This window comes from Zalophus californianus, chromosome 6, assembly GCF_009762305.2.
Source record: "Zalophus californianus isolate mZalCal1 chromosome 6, mZalCal1.pri.v2, whole genome shotgun sequence".
Lineage (NCBI taxonomy): Eukaryota > Metazoa > Chordata > Mammalia > Carnivora > Otariidae > Zalophus > Zalophus californianus.
This window is the reverse complement of record NC_045600.1, coordinates 89,706,298-89,727,582: the sequence shown is the minus strand read 5'-3', so window position 1 is coordinate 89,727,582 and position 21,285 is coordinate 89,706,298. Positions and strand designations below refer to the sequence as shown.

The window sequence follows — 21,285 nt, the reverse complement described above, 5'->3', positions numbered from 1 at the left end:
AGGACACAAGCCTGTGAACCGCTAGTCTTTTCGGGACTATCATTATCGCCCTTGTCCCAAGACTTCCCCAATATTTAGATATGAGATGTCACGTGCCATTTAAAACTCACTTTTTGTTCTTAAACCAACACAAAGGCACTGATACATGACAGCCTCCTGGCAGCAAAGGGGGAGCCAAGGCTCTGGGGTAATAAATTCCTGATCCAAGGCTCAGAAGACAGTGACTGAACTGGGCACACCAGCCAACCCAAGTTCCCCGGTGTTCTGAAAGATCATTTCCTTCCTCACCTAGCTGTCCTTTGCTCTTCATCTTGTGAATAGGTTTCAAGATTGTAACCCTTACTATTTACCTCTTTCTTTGGCATCGAGTTCCCTCCACCCTGCCTCCTCAGACACTACGATCCCACGCAGTTCTACTAGCGGCAGTGGTTCTTCACTTTGGTAGAGAATTCAGGGTACCAGGGGAATGTCCTCTTATCAGGCAATTTAATCTGGTACAACAACCTGTTCTGTACTGCCCTGGTTAGTGCTTTGTAAACAAGAACACGTCTCAAAAGCCATCACTTACTGTATGATTCCCACATAGTTCTCAATCTCTGTCAAGGGAGCTTTCCTCCAGTTTTTTTTATATCCAATCACCAGAGTGTTTGGTTTCATTCTTCCTAAGCCCGAGGCCTAAACAGAGGAGATAAACACATGGGCAATCCTTTCCATACCAGGAAGCTACCACTGCAAATGAAAAATAATGTCCACAAGAGCACTGGAGTAATGTCCTGAAGATTTCTGAAGATGAGATTACATTTAATGCATGTCCTTCATGCCCGTACCCAAGCATAAAATAGAAAGATTAGTTCTAAATCATCTCAGCCATAAATGGATTTTAGATGACAGAAATGTAGCTTTTCTAAATTAGCAGTCATTTGCATTTCTTCTGACACACTCATTAAAATGGTTCAATAATTTAAAATCAAGTGAGGGTCGGCTTAACCGTTGGCGTGCACGTTGTAACTTAGTGGTTCAAAGCTCATTTCCACCTGTTTTATCCATAATGTCACTAGCAATAAAATCCATGTTTGGAAAATGCTTAGATGCAAGGATCACTGAAAGTTCGCCTTGTATTATTTCGTGAAGAGTAAGTGAGCTATGTCTCCAGGACCTCATCCTCTTGCAGGACAGTATCGTGAATAGTCATCTTGCACTTCAGGTTTCACTCCCCCCCATTAGATGGCGGGATATGGCTTCCAGTTAATTAAACTTCACTCAGCAATATCATCGAGCACCTATTAATTGCAAAGTGTATGGTAGGTGCTGTGGAAGAGCAGTGAGGCATATTCTTTGGCCCTAAAGAGCTTAGGATAACGTGATGGAGGCAAGATATACAGAGATAATTATAATTCAAGTGCACATGCAGTAGGAACTCATACGGAAGCATAAAGGAAGAAACCTTGAGTTCCAGCTGTGGGTTCACGGCTGGCTTCAAGGGAGAGGTGACATCTGTTCCAGATCTTACAGGTTGGTGAGAGGTTGACAAGCACATAGAAAGGAGAGCAGTGGGAGGGAGTGAAAGGACAGTCTGGGTCACAGGAAGAGCGGAAACCAGTGACCAGAGTGGGACATGTTGAAGGGGGCAGTAGCAAGCAGGAGGAGATGGGTATCGATGGGAGGGTTCCTGCCCCCACATTTGTTGTGTTTCTCCTAGAATTGTACAGGTAGCAGGAAAACTCCTTGAGCTCTCATTTGGTGCTCGGCAGGATGGAGCTCAACTTTTCTGTGACTGTAGTTTGGGGATGTGGCCATTCGTACCATTAATTCTTAGATGCAAAGGAGGCTTTATCCAAAATGGTGTAACGACCCCAGTGTTTCCCTTCAATACTGCCCCGTCCTGCCCTTTTGTCCTGGTCCCTCTGTACTCCACGTTTCTTTGAGCAAATTCAAGTGGACAAGCCTGCTGCATTGTTAAATTATTTTTACATTTTCTTCCAGATTCATGCAACCATTGTTTTCCAGACCCGTCTTTTCTCTCCCTGCTTATTCCATGTCAGTCCACCCATTCCCCACTGAAAATTTTATTTACCAATCTGTTGTGATAATTTTACCTGAAATGTGTAACTTTCTCAACATATTTCACAGAAGAGCTACTGAAAAGTAACTTGCTACAAAAAAAAAAAAAAAAATCAGCCTCTTAAAATGACATCTATTGACATGGCTTGGCAAATTCATAACAGATGAAAAGAGGCTCACTGGGGGTAATAGGTCTTTCAGAAATGGTTTCTCTGTGTGTGCAGATACTTTGCAAGAGTTCTTTAGGAATATTAAAGACAGGAATGCACCAAGTACTCTTAATCTCCAAAATATTACAGTTTAATCAATTTTTTCTTTCCAGCCTGCATAAGCATCAGAGTTACTGGATGCCGTCCTGAATTTTGACACTCCTGGAAATGGTAACTCTGAAAGTGAATACATAACTTGGTTATATGTAGAATCAGGGCTTTCCAACAACATTAAAGCCAAAATGATTAGAAAGCCAAGCCCTACAGTTTCTGAGGGTCTCCTTGGATTGTTTTAAGGATACTTCACCATTCTAAGTTATGATCAGAAAGATTCTATGTACTTATTATGGAAGGGGAGGAAAAAGGAAAGAATAAGGAAGAAAAGAACTGTAGGTTTTAGCGTGGAGCCACAGAGATTATTACATTTTATTCAACATTCTGGAAATAATTTAGGGGGATACGGAAATCTTACGCCCCGATCCCCATGCCTTTATTTAGTCGACTCTAGCAGCTTGCCCTCACGCCATTTGCAGAAGGAAAAAGGAGCAGAATGCCTGACTTGAGCATTGATATATGCAGTATGAGATGCAAAAATAGTTTGAAGTTTTAATAGGATCCTGAATGTCGTCAACCATCAGAACAGATTTGCATTTCAATAAGTGTGGGGACAGAATGTATGCTGGTGGCCAAAGGCAACCTCATTTTCCATTTCCAGCCTATCATCCGTAGTTCATTGTAATAGACCCTCTCTGCTTTTGTTTTAGCTTTGCCTCTCCTCAGGAATTCGAAATGAGTTCCTTAACCATCCGCATTGGTCTCTGAGGCTGTGGCTGCCTAACTGGAGCCGTTCACTAGGGGAGCTTCATCAACAGGGGGGTGCTAATTGTCTTTTGCCTCCATACTTACCCTTTCGGCGCCGGCCTTACCTGAAGGAGACTTCGGACACCATCTCTGAAACAATCTGCCGCCACTGCAGCATAAAAAGCCTTGATTTTGTTCTTTATAAGCCAGGCCTGCTTTTTTGCCATGCCACTGTTCATCTCTTTAACACACAGCTTGCGAGGTCCCTGGATGACACGATGAAATATTGGTTAGAAGCCCTGCTTTTACCCATTGCACTGCTCTTGTTTTCTAAAGGACAAAAATAGCCAACAATGCCCCCAACGAGTTAAGAAATGAGAAAGGGGAAAACACCTCACTAGACAGGGTTCACGCAGATGCAACCTCTTGGAGTGAGCCTATGTTGCTCCCGTCATTCCCTTGCGGCCCAGAATGTCCAGGTGCATTAACACCTGCTCCATTAACTGCCTCATGCCAAAGGAAGAAAGAGTCAAGGGCATCATGGCACAGGAAAAAAATACTGAAAATGTGACTGAAGAAATTCAGGATGAATACACAACCAGCCTTTGACTCAACAGCAAGAGGCATGTTTAGGAATACTACAGAAATCTCAGCTAGAGCCCAATTTGAAGAAATGGACCGAGCTCTTGGGAGCCAGAACATGGTGGGTTGTAAGTCCTGCCATGAACTACCACATCTTGACAATTCTATTAGGCCCATTCATTGCTTTTTGTGTGTGGTGTGTGGTAAAAACACCCTTGCATCACTTTTCCCTGTGTAATGTTGACTTACTCCCGTCCAAATAAATTAAGATTTCCCTCTCACTCAAACATAGGCAGTAACCTCTTTGACATCGCCCACAGCAACTTCTTTCAAGATACATCTCCAAAAGCTAGTGAAACAAAAGCAAAAATGAACTTTTGGCACTTCATCAAGATAAAATCTTCTGCACAGCAAAGGAAACAGTCAACAAAACAAAGAGGCAACCCACAGAATGGGAGAAGATATTTGCAAATGACACTACAGATAAAGGGCTGGTATCCAAGATCTATAAAGAACTTCTCAAACTCAACACCCAAAAAACAAATAATCAAGTCAAAAAGTGGGCAGAAGATATGAAAAGACACTTCTCTGAAGAAGACATACAAATGGCTAACAGACACATGAAAAAAAGTTCATCATCATTAGCCATCAGGGAAATTCAAATCAAAACCACATTGAGATACCACCTTACACCAGATAGAATGGCGAAAACAGACAGGGAAAGAAACAACAAATGTTGGAGAGCTTGTGGAGAAAGGGGAACCCTCTTACACTGTTGGTGGGAATGCAAGTTGGTATAGCCACTTTGGAAAACAGTGTGGAGGTGCCTCAAAAATTTAAAAATAGAGCTACCCTATGACCCAGCAATTGCACTCCTGGCTATTTACCCCAAAGACACAGATGTAGTGAAAAGCAGGGCCATATGTACCCCAATGTTCGTAGCAGCAATGTCTGCAATAGCCAAACTGTGGAAAGAGCCGAGATGCCCTTCAACAGACGAATGGATAAAGAAGATGTGGCCCATATATACAATGGAATATGACTCAGCCATCAGAAAGGATGAACACCCAACTTTTACATCAACGTGGATGGGACTGGAGGAGATGATGCTCAGTGAAATAAGCCAAGCAGAGAAAGTCCGTTATCATATGGTTTCACTTATTTGTGGTACATAAGGAATAGCATGGAGGACATTAGGAGAAGGAAGGGAACAATGAAGGGGGGACATCGGAGGGAGAGATGAACCATGAGAAACTGTGGACTCTGAGAAACAAACAGGGTTTTAGAGGGGAGGGGAGAGGGGGTATGGGCTAGCCCGGTGATGGGTATTAAGGAGGGCACGTACTGCATGGAGCACTGCGTGTTATACGAAAACAATGGATCGTGGATCACCACATCAAAAATTAATGATGTATTGTATGGTGACTAACATAACATAATAAAATAAAAAAAAAAAAAGATTTCCCTCTCACTCAATGAATTTGGTGGGAACAGAGGTTCACACACCTACGGCATAGGAAGAACAGGAGAGCTTAAGAGAGAAGGAGGCAGGTGTTACGGTGGTAGATGAAATGGCTTATAATTTTAAGACTTGAGTTCTGGAAACTCATTTTAACTAAACTTTTGATTCTTTTCCTTCTTCCCTAAAGGTCCAAGCTAGCTCTTTTCTTTGCAAGTTTCAAATCAAACCCAAAAAGTGTTTCTCATGTGTAATATGGCTGATAAGCTACAAATCTACTATTTTCCTAGGAAAATTCTTTCAACTCATGGAGAGATTAGGTATGTTGTTGAATTGTCTTAGATTTGTCACCTGGGATCTTGATGAAATGCAGTTTGTAGGTCTGGAGTGAGGCTTAAGATTCTGCATTTCTAACAAACCCCCAGGTGGCATGGATGCTGCTGGTCCTCAGGCCATGCTTACAGTCACAGTCTTAGAGGGTCTTAGATGGGAGAGAAAGGACTTGAGATGTATGAGAAAGATGCCAGGCTTTGTGGGCTGCAGACCTGGTTTCAAATCTAAGCTTGGCCATTTCGGAAGTGACTGATTATTTCTGAGCTTGGATAGATTTTTCTGAAAACAGGGATAAATTCTCTATCCTGCAAGGTTTTATAAATAATATTTTATCCAGAGAAGTTCAATGGTAACCCTGAGACAGAAGAATAACCAACAGCTAGAAAAGGTATTGGGCCATCAGTATATTGAGTTGTACCACAATGACTATGAATCCCTGGGGAAAGTGGCATTTATTTAAATAAATACAGTCTAATGTATGTCTATTATTGCTACAAAAATCCAGATTAAGCATTAATTGTGACTGAAAGATTTACTTTAATGCCTAAATTTGCCATATTGAGAAGTCATAAAAATATTTCAGGCAGAATCTCTCTTTGCTAAAAGCGATTATATTTTTGTAGCGCACTTATTAATGTGAGGCAAGGCTGCAATACAAATGTAGTGGGGAAAAACAAACTAACAAAGAGGGAAGACATACTGGAATATAATTATTCAACATTCAAATAATATCATAGTCACCAAAACGGATTTTATCACTCAACTGAAATATTATAGAGATTAGCTCAGTAAGGATCCAAAATATGAATGCATAAATTAATTCACGATTTAAACAAAGAAGCTCTAAAAATCTTGTATATATTGTAACTTTGACATTGATTGAGAAAAGGGTAAAGAAACTCTAATTATTTAGTCTGGAGAAGTAGTTGATGTGATGCTACTTCAAATAAATGAAATGTTATGAAAAGAATTTGCAAAAGAGTTCCAATATCATTACGATCAAATAGAGAAATTTGGGCCAAAAGCGATGTTTTTCATCGCTTTCCATTGCTTTCCAGTTTTCATTTTTCAAGACACAGAGTCTTACTGCTTTGTCTTTGCTTTCATTGTCACTCTGGTTGGAACGGTGGGAAAGAGAATTTTTCCTTTCTGATTTGGTCTGTATTTCATCTCACCCTGTGTCTAGTGCCCATACATAGGTCACTTCATTTTTCCTGTGCTGGGCCATGTCACTATCTTATGCACATCGTGACAGAGACTCGATGGCTAAAGAAGAGTAGATGCATCTATAAAAATGTATCACCTTGGTGGTTGTGAACATTGAGATTGAGAAGAGGTTGAAGATAAAAGAAAAAAATGAGAATTTTAGTTTCCCCTGGTTTGTCTGTGCTTGAACAGTACAGGAGTTGGTTGCGTTCCCTGAGTTTTCTGAAGAGCATCTTTGAATTCAAATAGAGCTTTAGGTTTTATTAAGATATTTTATAAATATAGATATTTTATAATATTTTATAAATTTTAAGAAAAAAGAGAAAGGGACACAGTAAGGGTGAAATTTTGTTAAAAGGGGATCTACATGAGGAAGCTGGTCAAAAACTATCTGTCATCTCCTTTACTGTGAGAGGGAAGAACAGGACAATCAAGGTTTAAAGGGTGTGAAAGAGTAGGAAACATTAGTCAAAATAGATCTACATCTTGGTACACGTAGGTGAAATGAGTAGCAGAACAGCAATAAACCTCAGATAAAATTGCCTTTGGAGAGGGAGAGAACCATGAGCAAAGTGGTTATAACAGGGACTTGAGCGATGTTGGTGTATTCCATTTTAAAAGTGAGTAGGGACATCTGTGTCAAAAATGTTAACAGTCATTAATTACAGTAAGTAGAATATGGGTGTCATTTAATTTTATATAGTTTAATCATACGAAATTGCCAGTGTTCCACAGTTTTGACCCACAAAAATGTAAATTTCATGATTCGACCTAATATTCTTCTTAATGTTTCAAAATAAAAAAATAGAAGCAATCTAAAAAAAAAAACTTTATTTTTCAGCCACCAGGAAAACAAAATGTACTTAATAAAAGATGCCACTGCACACTTGAAAGCCTTTTGCAATTTTAAGACAAACAACATTTAGAAAAGAGGTAAGTGTTGCATTTGGGGGACAATAAAGGCTTTATCTGATTTGCATTCTAAATCCCAGATCAATTGGATCAAGTTTCCATCTTTAAGGTATATTTATCTTTGATTTGTTTTAATGAAAAATACCCTGCCTTTAAACTAAAACTGAGAAGTATAGGGGTGCCTGGGTAGCTCAGTTGTTAAGCGTTAAACGTCTGCCTTCCGCTCGGGTCATGATCCCGGGGTCCTGGGATCGAGCCCCGCATTGGGCTCCCTGCTCGGCGGGAAGCCTGCTTCTCCCTCTCCCCCTCCCCCTGCTTGTGTTCCCTCTCTCGCCGTGTCTCTCTCTGTCAAACAAATAAAAACAAAAACAAAACAAAACAAAAAACAAAAACCTGAGAAGTATAGGAGTGAGGTTCTGTTGATGCCCGCAGGACGCCTTCCCACATGGGGAAGAGAAATGTGACCTCGCACCTTACAATTTTTAGAACCAAACATAGTGTACCCAGAGAAAAAAGGCATCATGAGCCCAAACTAAGTTATTGCAATGATGGGTTTTATTGTCTTTCTAACTCCTATAAATAAGCGAGGAAACTGACTGACAAAGAAACACTGTGTTTTTAGGTCATGGTACACAGGGTAGAATCGGTGGAGTTTGCAAGCCCTGACTTAATACTTGCCTGTTGCTGAATCCCCACACTAAACTATGCTTGACAATATGAGATGACACTAGAAATGTGGAGTTCTACTCCCTCTGATCTTTCTGCAATGATAGGAATGAAGCACAGTAGAAGAAGAAAATTACTTTTGTTCAATATAAAGCCTCTTGGGATATAAGTATGTTGATGATTTTCATGTGGTAATTCAAAGGAGAAGAGTAGACAATATTGTAAGTTACCTACTGGATTCCTTAAAAAAAGATGCCCGTATCTGAATGATGAAGGATACTTCTGAAATATCCAAGCTGGGTAGAAAAGAAGCAAGAAGGAGGAAGAGGTGCTGATGGGCGAGTTTAAGAGTTAGTTGGAGAGCTGGAAGGACACAGTGGGGGCTTGGGGTCCAGCAAAAAGAATAACTCTTTCCATTTCAATTTCCGCAGCTCTGAGGGCCATGATGTCTAATCTTTTAAAAATGCCTTTTAAAAACGCCTTTGCTAAAAAAAGAAGATAGTAGGAAGGGAAAAATGAAAGGGGGGAAATCGGAGGGGGAGACGAACCATGAGAGACAATGGACTCTGAGAAACAAACTGAGGGTTCTAGAGGGGAGGGGGGTGGGGGGATGGGTTAGCCTGGTGATGGGTATTAAAGAGGGCATGTTCTGCGTGGAGCACTGGGTGTTATACACAAACAAGGAATCATGGAACACTACATCAAAAACTATGATGTAATGAATGGTTACTAACATAACATAATAAAATAAAATTAAAAAGCCTTTGCTGTAGAAAATGGCAGCTGTAGCCACATGCTTTCCATCTACCCACTAGCAATGAAATTCTAGTGAGCTCTGGGTCTTGCTCCTTCCTTGTAGTGTAACCACATTTCAAGTTAGCACTGAAAGGCCACGAGAGGGACGGAGCACAGAGCCTGCCGTCCTATGATTAGTCAGAGGGAATATGTAGCTCACTGTTCTATCGTGATCATGTTGGATACTTAAAAAAGTGCAAAATCCGTGCCGGGATCTGGTTTCCCTAAGAAATCATGTTTCTGGTTTTTGTTGAAAGGGATATATTTTTGGAGTGAAAATGGCCAACTATGGTATACCAAAAATAATGGTGATGAAAATAGCAGTTCCAACAGTAACAAGTACAATTAGTTGAGCATTTACTATTTGACAGGTGCTGCGCCGAGCCCTGGAAAACTCACCTGATAGAATTCTCACAACAGCTCTACAACATAGCTGCTATTATTATCAGGATTCCCATTTTATAAAGAAAGAGAGAAAATTGAGGCCCAGAAAGATTAAATTTTGCACCTAAGGGACTCTAACAGGCGGCAAACAGTGATTCAGCCAATAGGTGGCAAATAGTGATTCAGAATTGACCTTGTGTCTCAGAAGCCAACTACCCAGAGTTAAGAACTGCATTGTTACCTCTCAAGATCATCACTCCTATTTAACCTTCCAATAAGGTTGGCCCAAATACCAACAACTGTGCTTTTGGAAAAAGTTTTCTAAGGGTATGCAGCTGACTTCCCCCACGCCCCCTTCCATCTGTTTCTTTGCAAAGATGATTGATGACTGAGCCTAGAGTTGAAAAATGCTGATGGCATCTGCAGCCCCAGGGGTTCACAGACAGTAACTAACTGGAAAGTCATTAACTGATGTAGTAACTATTTTCTGTCCTCAAGAGAAGCTCAGAACCTGGGAGCATGACTCACGGGCCTTACTCAGAGAGACCAGCACAGTGATATATAACATGGTCCAATATACATGTCGAACAACAGGGCCATCGTAGGCACAGACAAAGGAGCCTACTTCATATGATATCGCACAATCCCGCCCTTTTATTAGCGCGAAAGCAGCAAAGGGTTAATTAAAAGCAATAGCTCCTGTCTCTATGAAAAGACCTTTTCTCCCTTGCCAATATATGACTCTTCCCACTCTCAGTTCATTTCTCCTGTCCTAAAGATATTTTATTGCCTGCTAAACTAAGTTTTCTCTAAATTGCTGGAGAAGAAAAACACCCCAAACTGCTTATCCCATCAAAACCAGCCCTGTATTATATTGGCCAAAATGAAATTCAGTAATCCAGGGCACTGAGGTTGGTAATATGAGAGATTTTTAAAAATCCTCTGGAGTCACAGTGGGTCATTACTTATCCTGTCAATCTTACGTAGTCAGTAAGGTTCCTTCCACTCCCTTCCAGATAATTGTGTTGAGTTATATTGTCTCAGTTACTAGCATATAAGCATCGAGAGGAAGGAGAATATGACCAATTGCTTCATATAGCATTTAGAGTATTGCCAAGTATAAAAAGATGCTTAGGGCGCCTGGGTGGCTCAGTTGGTTAAGCGACGGCCTTCGGCTCGGGTCATGATTCTGGAGTCCCGGGATCGAGTCCCGCATCGGGCTCCCCGCTCAGCAGGGAGTCTGCCTCTCCCCCTGACCCTCTTCCCTCTCGTGCTCTCTGTCTCTCATTCTCTCTCTCTCAAATAAATAAATAAAATCTTTAAAAAAATAAAAAAATAAAAATAAAAAGATGCTTAAGTCCTGGTCAGGATGATGTGTGGTAAATTTATCCCCACATCATGGCACAGCCGACTGGCTCCAGAATTACATGGCTTCCTGTCAGCCCTACTCCCTGGCAGGTGTTGGAAGTTTTGGTAGTGGCACCCGATTCTATCGGCACTCCCAGGGACACAAGTCTGCTAAGATTTTCTTCTCATGAGGTAACACAGAGCACAGTTGGGTGGCCTGGACTGACATCCCAGTTCTGTCACTTTCTTGTCACGTGACCCTGTGCAAGAATTTCATTTTCTTAAATCTTACTTTTCCATCCAGTAAGATGAAAACAGAGATTCTTTTTCCTCCCTGCCTCACTAGGCTGTAATATAGGTCAAACAAGAAAAATTGCAGGAAAATGCCTTGAGGAACAGGTATGTACTAAAAATAATTCATTGAAGTAGCTAAGGATTTTGAGTGGCATGTGCGTGTGTATGAGAGAGACAGACAGAGACACAGAGAGAGAGATAGAGTGAGATTGTTACGGGAACACAGCAGAGATAGACTGGTTTGGAGGACCTAGGCTTACTTTTTTCTTATAATTTTAATGCTTTCTCCTCACTTTAGAGATTGGTGATTGGTCAATAACTATGGTTAAATTTTTAGCATCTACTTTGAATGCCTCCTGGGAAAACCACCAGTAAGTTACTGTTAGTCTACCACATACTTCCTGAACAAAAGGAACTCATTCATCTCTGAATGTTTATCCAAGGCATGGGAAACTTGGTTTAATTCCTTAGATATCTATAGTGTCATCAATTTTATCCAAATATTTAATCTAAATTCTATGTGCTGTCATTTTAGGATATTATGTCTGGTTTTCTCCTCATCAGTTAATCTATATAATAGCACTCTCTGGCTCATTCCATCCTTTTATATTTCTGTGGACAGTTACCACCTCAAATGTCTTCATTTTATTTCTGAGCCTATTCCCTTTTTCTTGTCTCAAAGGCCATCATTTGGAAATATTTATCACTTTTAGTTGGTCTCCTATGAAATCTGAAACACTTTTTCGCCACTCGTCTAAATTCAGGATCACGGCCCTTGCCAGTCCTTGCTCTATGAATCAAGGAAAAGGGCTCTTGTCCAAACTGCCTTGCCATTTTCCTATCCCTGCCTGTACCCGCCTGGCTTGCCTAAAACAACACAAGGTGAGCAGGGAGGGAAGCACCTTCCTGGGATGAAGTGTCTCTTACCACAAAGACTTCACAGCAGATGCAAAGGCCACTGTTCTTGGTAAAGGCATGAGTAATGTCCAAGAGAGCGGGTCTTGTCATAGGTCCCCCTGTTAAGACAATGCACTGGGGCCTGGAAATGGAGAAAAGAATATATAAGAACTGGCCATTGCCAGAAGCCTATGAGCCAGGACAGCCCCAGGGGAAATGGCAGGAATGGAGGGTTGGGCAAACTGGGACAAGCTCTCCCCTAAATATTTTTTGAATATCAGAATTCTTGAATCATCCTACTGGTTCATCTTGCCATCTTTGTATTCTTAGTTCATTAGTGATGGCAAAAATGTGAAGTGAGGAAAAGGCAGTCTTGGGTTCCCCCTGTCTTTTTCTCTCCAGGCACTACCCTGTCCTAAATCCCCAAACCACCTGTCAGTCTCCAGCTGGTATCTTCATGCTGCTTTCCTTCATCCTCCTTGCAAAGCTTGTTTTTGGGGGTTCCATTCAAAATAAGATATAACTAATGAAGAGTTTAAAATGTTGCTTTTCCTAAGAGATTCAGTAAGCCACAGCACCTTAAGCTGAATGGAGACAGCACCAAGGATTAAGGTGTTTGGGGGGCATCTCTCTGGAATCACAGCCTGAGATCACCTCTCTATCTCTGTGCTTGGAAGGTGACACCCAGCATTATGACGGTTTATAGCTGGGAGTGGGCATAGCTCAGAGTGGAAGAGAAGAACACTCATTCACAGAGATGTTGTCGGGAAAATGAGGCAGGTTTGTAGGACTCACTAGTCTTAGAATGTACCCATAAAGCATATCACTACTTGAGTGCATCTGTCTCCCCTAAAGGAAAGCCACTTCTAATGTGGAGTGACACCAGGATGCCTGAGAAGCCAACTTTACCTGAAATTTTTCACGTGGTCTTCCACGGTAGTTAATTCCAGGGCGTTGTCTAATGCACTGACGTAGGAAAGAGCCTGTGTGGAGGAGCCCCAGTTCACATCTGTGGACAACAGAAGAATTTGGCATCAAAAGCATTGACCCTCCCTCTGTATACTGTGAATAATTTTTATAAACCATTGCCTTCTATGATTTTCCTTGGCTAAGTCATCGGTGAGGAGTGCCCAAATTAGAGAAAATACAATGTAGTATTTCCTAGAAAGAGCACTGTGTCCTTCTATGAACACTTTATGAATTCTTAGAAGTGGATGGCTCTTTCCAGGTAAGGATCAGACTTTAAAGCTGCAGCCCCAGAAATTTTGCTTGGTGGGAGAGGCTATGTGATAACCACATTGTGAGTGGATAGACTTGGAAAAATGGTCAGCCTCTAAATAAATTCAAAGGGTCTTCACAAATTCTTGAATTGAAAAGAGTCATTTCTGTAGACATGGATCATGTGCAGCCATCTTTATATTTTGAATAGTAAAACTGAATAGCTCAGGAATTCTTACTTTTTTGGGTATCCATGAAGAGGGTTCAGCAAACATTTTAATTTGATCTTTTAGGACCTAATCTTCGTAATGAAGGAATTAAGTACTACCATCTCCTACCCCTCTTTTTTCCCTACCCTTTTTTGAAAAAAATATAAATAAATTAAATATTAGATGGAACCTCCCATCAGGAAGTCTCTGGTGGGAATGTACAGATTTACTCCAGATGGCAGATAGAGTAATCTCCCTAGTCTTGCTTACAAGAGTCAGGGAAATGGTGGGGAATAATTACCTGGAGATAAAAAGGATTAATATTGCCTAAGGGTTGACTTGGTAATTAGCACCAGGTATTTAGCATACCTTAGATTATCTTATTGTAATAAAAATCCTACTAGTCAATTGGATATCTGCAAATAAAAAAAATGAACCTTTTACCATTCCTCACACCATATATAAAAATTAACTCAAATTGGATAATGGACATAAATTTAAAATCTAAAGCTTTAAACTTTTAGAAGAAATTTGTGACCTTGGGTTAGGGAAAGATAGATTAGAAGCAAAAAACCAAATCATAAAAGCAAAAAAATGATAAATTAGACTTTATAGAAATTAAGAATATCTGCTCTTCAAAACAAACTGTAAGGAAAATGAAAAGGCAAGTCATAGTCCTGTAGAAAATATTTGCAAAACACATACAGCTAAAGGATTTGCATCTAGAATACATAAAGAACCCTCACAACTGCTATGATAAGAAAACAAACAACTCAAAAAAATGGGGACAAGATTTAAACAGACATTTGACTGAAGAGGATATATGGATGGCAAATAAGGTGTTCATCGTTAGTCATTAGGAAAATGCAAGGCAAAGCAAAATGATAGTACTATACATCTATTAGAACTTTTTTTTTCTTAATCAACGGACTATACTAAGTGCTGACAAGGATGTGGAGCAATGAGGACTTTCGTTCATTGCTGGTGGGAATAAAAGATGACACTGCTTCTGTGGAAAACAGTTTGGCAGTTTCTTATGAAGATACATACTCTTATTTTATAGTCAGAAATTCCACCCTTAGATATCCCACTCCTAGAGAAATGAAAACAGAGGTCCACATTATAGTCCTCTGTCTGCATGTTTATAACGGCTTCATATATAATCATCCCAAGCTGGAAACAACCCAGATGTCCATCAGCTGGCAAATACATTTTTTAATAATTTGAGATATATTCATACAATGAAATACTACTCAACATAAACGAACAAACCACTTACACATACAACAACATGGATGAATCTAAAAACATCATATTAGGTGAAAGGAAGCACACACAAAGGCTACATACTACACGATTCCACGTCATATTCTGAAAAGGCAAAGGTATAGTGACAGAAATCAGAACAGTGGTTACTAGGGGCTAAGTTGAGGTGAAGAGATCGACTACATGGGAGTGTAAAGGGACCTTTTAATGATGATGGGAATGTCCTCTGTCTTGATTGTGATGGTGGTTACAAGACTGTTGAAGTTTGTCAAAACCTATAGACTGTACATCTAAAAGGTGAATTTTACCATACATAAATTATGCCTGATGCATAAAGGAATGAAGAAAAACAGGGAAAAAATCCCTCCAAGTTAGTTACTTTCTCCTTTCTTCTCTCCTTTCCTGTGCAGTACAGGTAAGGGACATGTGAGGGTGGCTTGGGCCTGTCAGACTCCCGAGACTGGGCTTCCCTGTACCACAGCTTCAGTCCCTCCTTCTCGTTGATTCTAAAGTTAACATCCGAAGTTCAGATATAATTGAGTGATCTATGGCAGCCTCTTGTTGTTCACATATTCCTTAGCATGACATTTATGTTTCTTACTTATCTGGCCCCAACCTACTCTTCCAGGCTTACCTCATGCCCCTTCTCCTTAGCACACAAAAACTCCATCCATGTTACAGGCCTTGAAGCTTCCTACATATGCCACGTCTTTGCATGCCTTCTAACTTCACTCATGCTTCTCCTTCGGCCCAGAATAACCTTCCCGGGCTCTATCTGATTAAACAACCCCTAGTCTCTTGTCTTTTTTTTAAGTAGCTTATTTGTTCATTCAACAAATATTTATTAAGTACCTACTGAGTGTTGGCTCTGGGAATACAAGCCATGAACCAGAAGAGACTTCCTGGACAACTCTAGTCAGAGCTAATCACTCTCTCTCCTCTTCTCAGTAATTTTCTCATGCCATTGCATGGTACTTACTATATTGCATTATGGTTAGTTGCTTGTGTGTGAGTCAGTGAACTCCTTAAGGACAGGGATTATATCTTATTTATCAGGATTTTTAGAAGGTGATATAATGGAAAGTGTATGGGGTTTGGTATCATACATTCTACTTAAAATGTCAACTCCATCACATCCTGTTACCTCGGCAAGCAGTCAACTCTTTGAACTCCAGTTTCTTCATCTGTAAAATGGGTCTAATAATACCTAATATATAGCATTATTGTGAGGATTCAATGAAGGCATGGTAAATAACAGGTGCTCAACATGGTTAAATATTATTATGCTGTATTGTATTATTAACATCCACCATTCACATGGCACACCTAAGTACATAGGGGCTGCTCAATAAACATTTGTTGAATGAATGGTTGCTTTCAAAAACCCCTCCTCTCATCTTACCGGGCTTCTTATAAGTCACGTAGATGTAGAGGAAGAACTCAATGACATAGGTGATAACAGCTGCCCACCAGTTGATGACAAACATAACTGCACAGCACAAAATAGCTCCAAAAAGAGATACCCACATGTTGTAAATTCCATATGCAGGTCTCCATCCTGAAAGAAAAAAATATCTCGGTGCATAAGAAAAACTTTCACACTATCGCTCTATACCACCGCATATGATTAGCATGCAGGCAGCAGTTTTTCCTAGAATAAAAATCAGAACTTTTGGATCAAGCTCCCAATTCTGTTATTAGTTTTCTGTGATCTCGGGTCCCTGGCTTAGGAAGGTACATCAAATAAGAATGCTGTGAAATACAGAAAACGTGTCACTTATGGCCTTTTCGTATGTCCTGCACGCCCCAATTGTCTTCCCCGGCTATGACACCTTAAGCTTCTGCTAGCTATACCATCAGGAGCTGAAAGGAGGCAGGAGAGATGAAAAGAGTGGGGTCTAGTGGGAAGGAGGGGGAGACACTGCTTGGTGGCCCAAGAAAAGAGGCAGTTAAGACAATGGGCTTATTGTTCCCATGGAGAAGGCAGAGCATCATCAGAAGTCAAGCCACTAACTGCCTGCAAGCTCTGTCTTTACCTTAAGAGGACAGTACTTGCCCTCTCAGAAATAATAATCTATGGAAAAAGAGGGAGACGTTTTTCGCCAAAGGCTTCTTAAACCCAATGCATTAATAAGATTTTGCATTTTACAGTGAAAATATTTCTCACGGTTCATATATGCATGGGAGTGTCCCCTGTTCTATTAGTTTCCTGCCATGCAGAAGCTGGGAGACAGCAGCGTCTAGCTGGGGAAGCTATGATTTGAAGGGCATTTGGACGATGGGTGAGGTACATTTTAAATTTGGAGTTGCCAAAATACAACAGAGCTTTCCAAGTCTTTAAGGGGAATTTCTGAAATGCCCACAAGATGGAAATAGCACTTTGAGGACATCCCTGAAAATGCCCTTATTTTTCTGAGTCTGACTGTGTGTGTGTGTCATTTCGTGGCTTTGTGTATCCACCTGTCTCTATTCGGTCTGCTATTTTTCCCCCTCTTTCTTTTTCTCTCTTCCCGTTTCTCTTCTTCCTTCCCACTCTTTCCCTTACCTACTCTATTATTTCACCTTTTTTTTAAAGATTTTATTTATTTATTTGATTGAGAGATAGAGAACACAAGTAGGCAGAGCAGCAGGCAGAGGGAGAGGGAGAAGCCGACTCCCCAATAAGCAGGGAGTCCAGCCTCGGGCTCGATCCCAGGACCCTGAGATCATGACCTGAGCCGAAGGCAGATCCTCAACCGACTGAGCCACTCAGGCACCCTTCACCTTGTTTTTTCAAAGATGAACATAACATGGCATGGAGGCACACATTTCTATGACTTGTGTTCACTGACTAGAACTTTCTGTTCTTTGCTTAAAAGAAGACAACACGACAGAAATAAAAATTCCTCAGTTATCTTCTGGAGCCTTGTGGCCTTGGGTGGACGAAAGCTCCCCTTCCATCCGTATTGTGTCTCACGGGCAGCAGGTTTCCCGAAAGAGGCTTGAGACCACACAGACCACACAGAAATGTGTTCATATCCCTGATAAAGGCCCTTGTGGTGAAGAACTTTCTGAAGGTCAATAGTGACGAGTATCTATTCTGGTGGAAAGGCAGAAGGAATTCTAATAGCTGATGAAAGCGAGGCAGAGGTGAGAGGTGGCGAGATAGGGAAGGTTATTTGGTGTGAAATTCTGCACCTCTTTCACCCACAGTCTGCGGAGGGCAGGGATGCCACCGGCTTCAGCACGAATCTGCATTGACTGCACTCAGCAGGTAATTATGGGAACTACTCATCCTTCTCTTCTGCACCATGGGCAGGAAACAAATTGATAGTAAGGAAGTTTCAAATATATACATTTATTCCACTTCTGTGGTCACTTTCACCCTGGAAATAAATAGTGGTGTTTTTCTACTGCTGAAATAAATGTGGTTTCTCTTGCAATGAATAATTTATTGCCACAGGAGAAAATTGACTTTACGGTTGGTCAAAAAGGCCATTGCTCAAATGACTCTTTTTCTATTTCAGAAGTCACCCCCTCTCCAACTCACCAAAATAAAGTGGATTATGCTGCCCACTAGGATATAAGGAAACATATAAACACAGATTGAGCACTTTTCACTGACTTACTTCATCTTATTGAGACAAACTAACTGTCTGCTTAGGCTTCTTTTAGTTTTGAAGAGTCAACTTACCCGGAGATTTGGCATACGAGGCATGGAAGCAGGAGAAATTAATAAGGGCGTATGAGGCCAGGAAGAAGTTGGAGATGATGGGGGCAATGGTGTTCAGTTCCGCTGTAAAAGAAGCACAAGTGAGCATGTCCGTGTGAGTGATGAGACCAGGGGCTGAACAGCTGTCAGAGCCTGGAAGCTTGGCTTCATTTGGAAATTGAAAACATAGCTAGCAGCTGTCAAAGTTTAAGAAGTTAGTGATTTTTCTTTGGGACTGCATTCATTTAAAAATATATTCTCAGCCAGGGTTTCCATAAAGCAAGGAGCAAGAATACCTCCCAATGAGAGAAAATAGACGATAGACAAGACCTCTACCTAGCAAACATTCAAATGGGCATGGGTGGAGGGTTTGGCGACTGGGCAGACGATAAACTCCCCTGTCGCTCTTGCAGAGGTACCACATCCTGCAATCTTTCTCTGCTGTGGATATAAGCAAAAAGCTCTACAGGACAACAGATCAGTTAAATACCAGGGCACCCGAAATGCTTAATTGGAAATTTCCATGTCTAACTTGCTCCCCCTGACTCGCAGAACTCTTGCTAGTCCTTTGCCCTTTTCTTAACATTTCGAGAGCATTCTACCTTTCAAGGTTTGCCAAAAAAATATTCACCCCAGTAGCTAAATATCTGGTATAATTTAATCCTAGCTGAATGGTTTGCTGTATAAGAAATAATTTAGTAACATTCTCATTTATCAACCTCAGTGATGCAAATGCAAGCGGCAGCTGGGTGTGATTCTAGATCATAGATGCCAGCAGGGAAGTAGGCAAAAATAGTTGCCATGAAGCTCATGTACGTTGTTGTGAGTCATTTTTAAGGATGATATTTAATTTATACAATTTTTTTTAACACTTTGGCTATTTGATCACATAAATACATTATAGGGGAATGATTTGAGGTCTTTTTTTTTTAAGATTTTATTTATTTATTTGAGAGAGAGAATGAGAGAGAGAGAAAGGTCAGAGGGAGAAGCAGACTCCCCGCTGAGCAGGGAGCCCGATGTGGGACTCGATCCCGGGACTCCAGGATCACGACCTGAGCCGAAGGCAGTCGCTTAACCAACTGAGCCACCCAGGCGCCCGAGGTCTTTAAGTTATGTAATGGAAACATTTCTGTACATAATCGCTTTTTGTTTAATTTTTAAAAAATCTAACAAACATAGTCATATCTTCCCCCTCTTCAACCTTGTAGAAATCTCATGAGGATTCAGGAATTACAGTCACTTCCTGAGTTTATGTGATGATGAGGAGCCTTTATTGTTTGGTGCCACTGCGCTGAGGAAGGCTCTGCCCTTCTAGACAGAGTTACCATGGCCTTGCGTTTTGCTTCTTTTCATCTGATATGCTCACCAGCAAAGGTGGCACCTTAGGGAGGAATGAGGAATGTGCAGGCTAAAGTTGATGAATGTGCCTCTCCAAGATTATGCAGCTGTTTCTATATTGCTTAGAGGGAGAGGGCGAGGGAGCCGAGATGATAGTCTGGGCAAGGGGTTCTCAAACCTCAGTGTACAGATCTCTTGAGGAGCTTGTATACATGCAGATTCCTTATGCCCTTATCCTCTCTGGGGTTGGGTCTGAAAAATCAACACATTAACAAACCCCCAAGTGATTCTGATTCTGATATAGGTGGTCAATGGACCAACATTTTGTAAACGACACTTTAATTCTCCTGGTAGCTGCCAGGCCAGGAGATGTGGAGACAGGTGGCAGCTGGGGAAGACTCTAGAATTAGAGGATATCAGGCAGCTTGGAGGAAGGATTTGGGTTGCATTTGGTTGGATGGATTTCCAACATTCGGATTCAAAGAAGAGATTAAAGTCCAAAGTCTACCTCAAGTCCTCAAAGGCTGTCTGCACACAAGGATTCCTCATTTCCTTCTTAGACAGACTCCAATATGCCCAATTGGGATATTAAACAGAAAACAGGTAATTCCTCAAGCTGAAAGGAAAACCCTACCAGTAATCAGAAGAATTCTCTAGCTTTCAGTAAGCACAAGAAAATCACGAACCAATAAGAATGAACGCGATGGCTATAACGAAAGTGAGAAAGTATCCTCTCAGGGGTTCATTGTTCTTCCCATATCCCTTTGCAAAGAACTGCAGGGCTTTGTAGATGTTGTCCTTGCACAGAGCCTAATGGAAAAGAAGAGGAGAAATTTGTCATTTATATCCATGCACAGTCATTTTCCCTAGGTGATTCAAACAAGAAGATTTGGAGAAAGATGAAGTGATAGACAATACAGGCACAAGTTAACACAGCAGTTTATCATTCTTTATATTATTTGAATCGATCTTGACTATGTGGCAGACAGCATTTGAGCCAGATGCAAACATTAAACTGTTTTGGAAAATGATGGCTGGTGAGAACAAATATTTCAGCTTGATCCACGTTCAGTGGAAACGGACGTAGGGAGAAGCACGTGCTCTTGGCTTATGTCACCTGGAACACTTTGGGTGCGCTGACGAGGGAGGCCAGGGCTGAGGAGAGTGTTGCAGAAAAGATGCCAGCAGTGATGAGGGGGCCAAATCCTGACACCATGCTCATGACCTTGGGAAAAGATGTTCAAGTAAGGAGACTCATCCAACAGACAAAACAAACAAACAAACAAAGCCAAAATCTTATGCAAATGCTTCCCCTTCTACTTTCCATGATTTGGAATCTCCTTTATAAGCCAATTGCTTCTAATCAGATTCCAACCCCCTTGCCCTGCTTCATTCTCAAGTTCTTCATATTTGTTTTTTCAAAATGGAAATGGCCATTTTGTTGTCGTTGTTTATGAAAATAGGAAATGCTCACCACAATACCTCCAGAAGATACTGGAAAAAAATGAAGAAGGAAATGGTTTCAAGGATTTTGACAACATTTCCCCCCTTCTTTGGGAGCATATGTTTCTTTGACAATGGGAAATTCTGTGGAGCAGAAAGTGGTATTTTAAT

The 21,285-nt window shown here is 41.0% G+C and overlaps 1 protein-coding gene across 3 annotated transcripts in view; it reads right to left on the bottom strand.

Annotated features, from left to right (window-relative positions):
* Positions 1-21,285, bottom strand: part of SLC12A1 (solute carrier family 12 member 1) — a 93,511-nt gene that overhangs the window by 38,363 nt on the left and 33,863 nt on the right. For all 3 annotated transcript variants that reach the window (XM_027570290.2, XM_027570289.2, XM_027570291.2), the window contains exons 12-19: positions 20,789-20,896; positions 20,358-20,481; positions 18,313-18,414; positions 16,042-16,197; positions 12,856-12,955; positions 11,977-12,088; positions 3,197-3,337; positions 569-675 (exon numbers count right to left, since the gene is read on the bottom strand). In XM_027570290.2, coding sequence (XP_027426091.2) covers positions 569-675; positions 3,197-3,337; positions 11,977-12,088; positions 12,856-12,955; positions 16,042-16,197; positions 18,313-18,414; positions 20,358-20,481; positions 20,789-20,896 — 950 coding nt within the window. The remainder of the gene's footprint in view (positions 1-568; positions 676-3,196; positions 3,338-11,976; positions 12,089-12,855; positions 12,956-16,041; positions 16,198-18,312; positions 18,415-20,357; positions 20,482-20,788; positions 20,897-21,285) is intronic.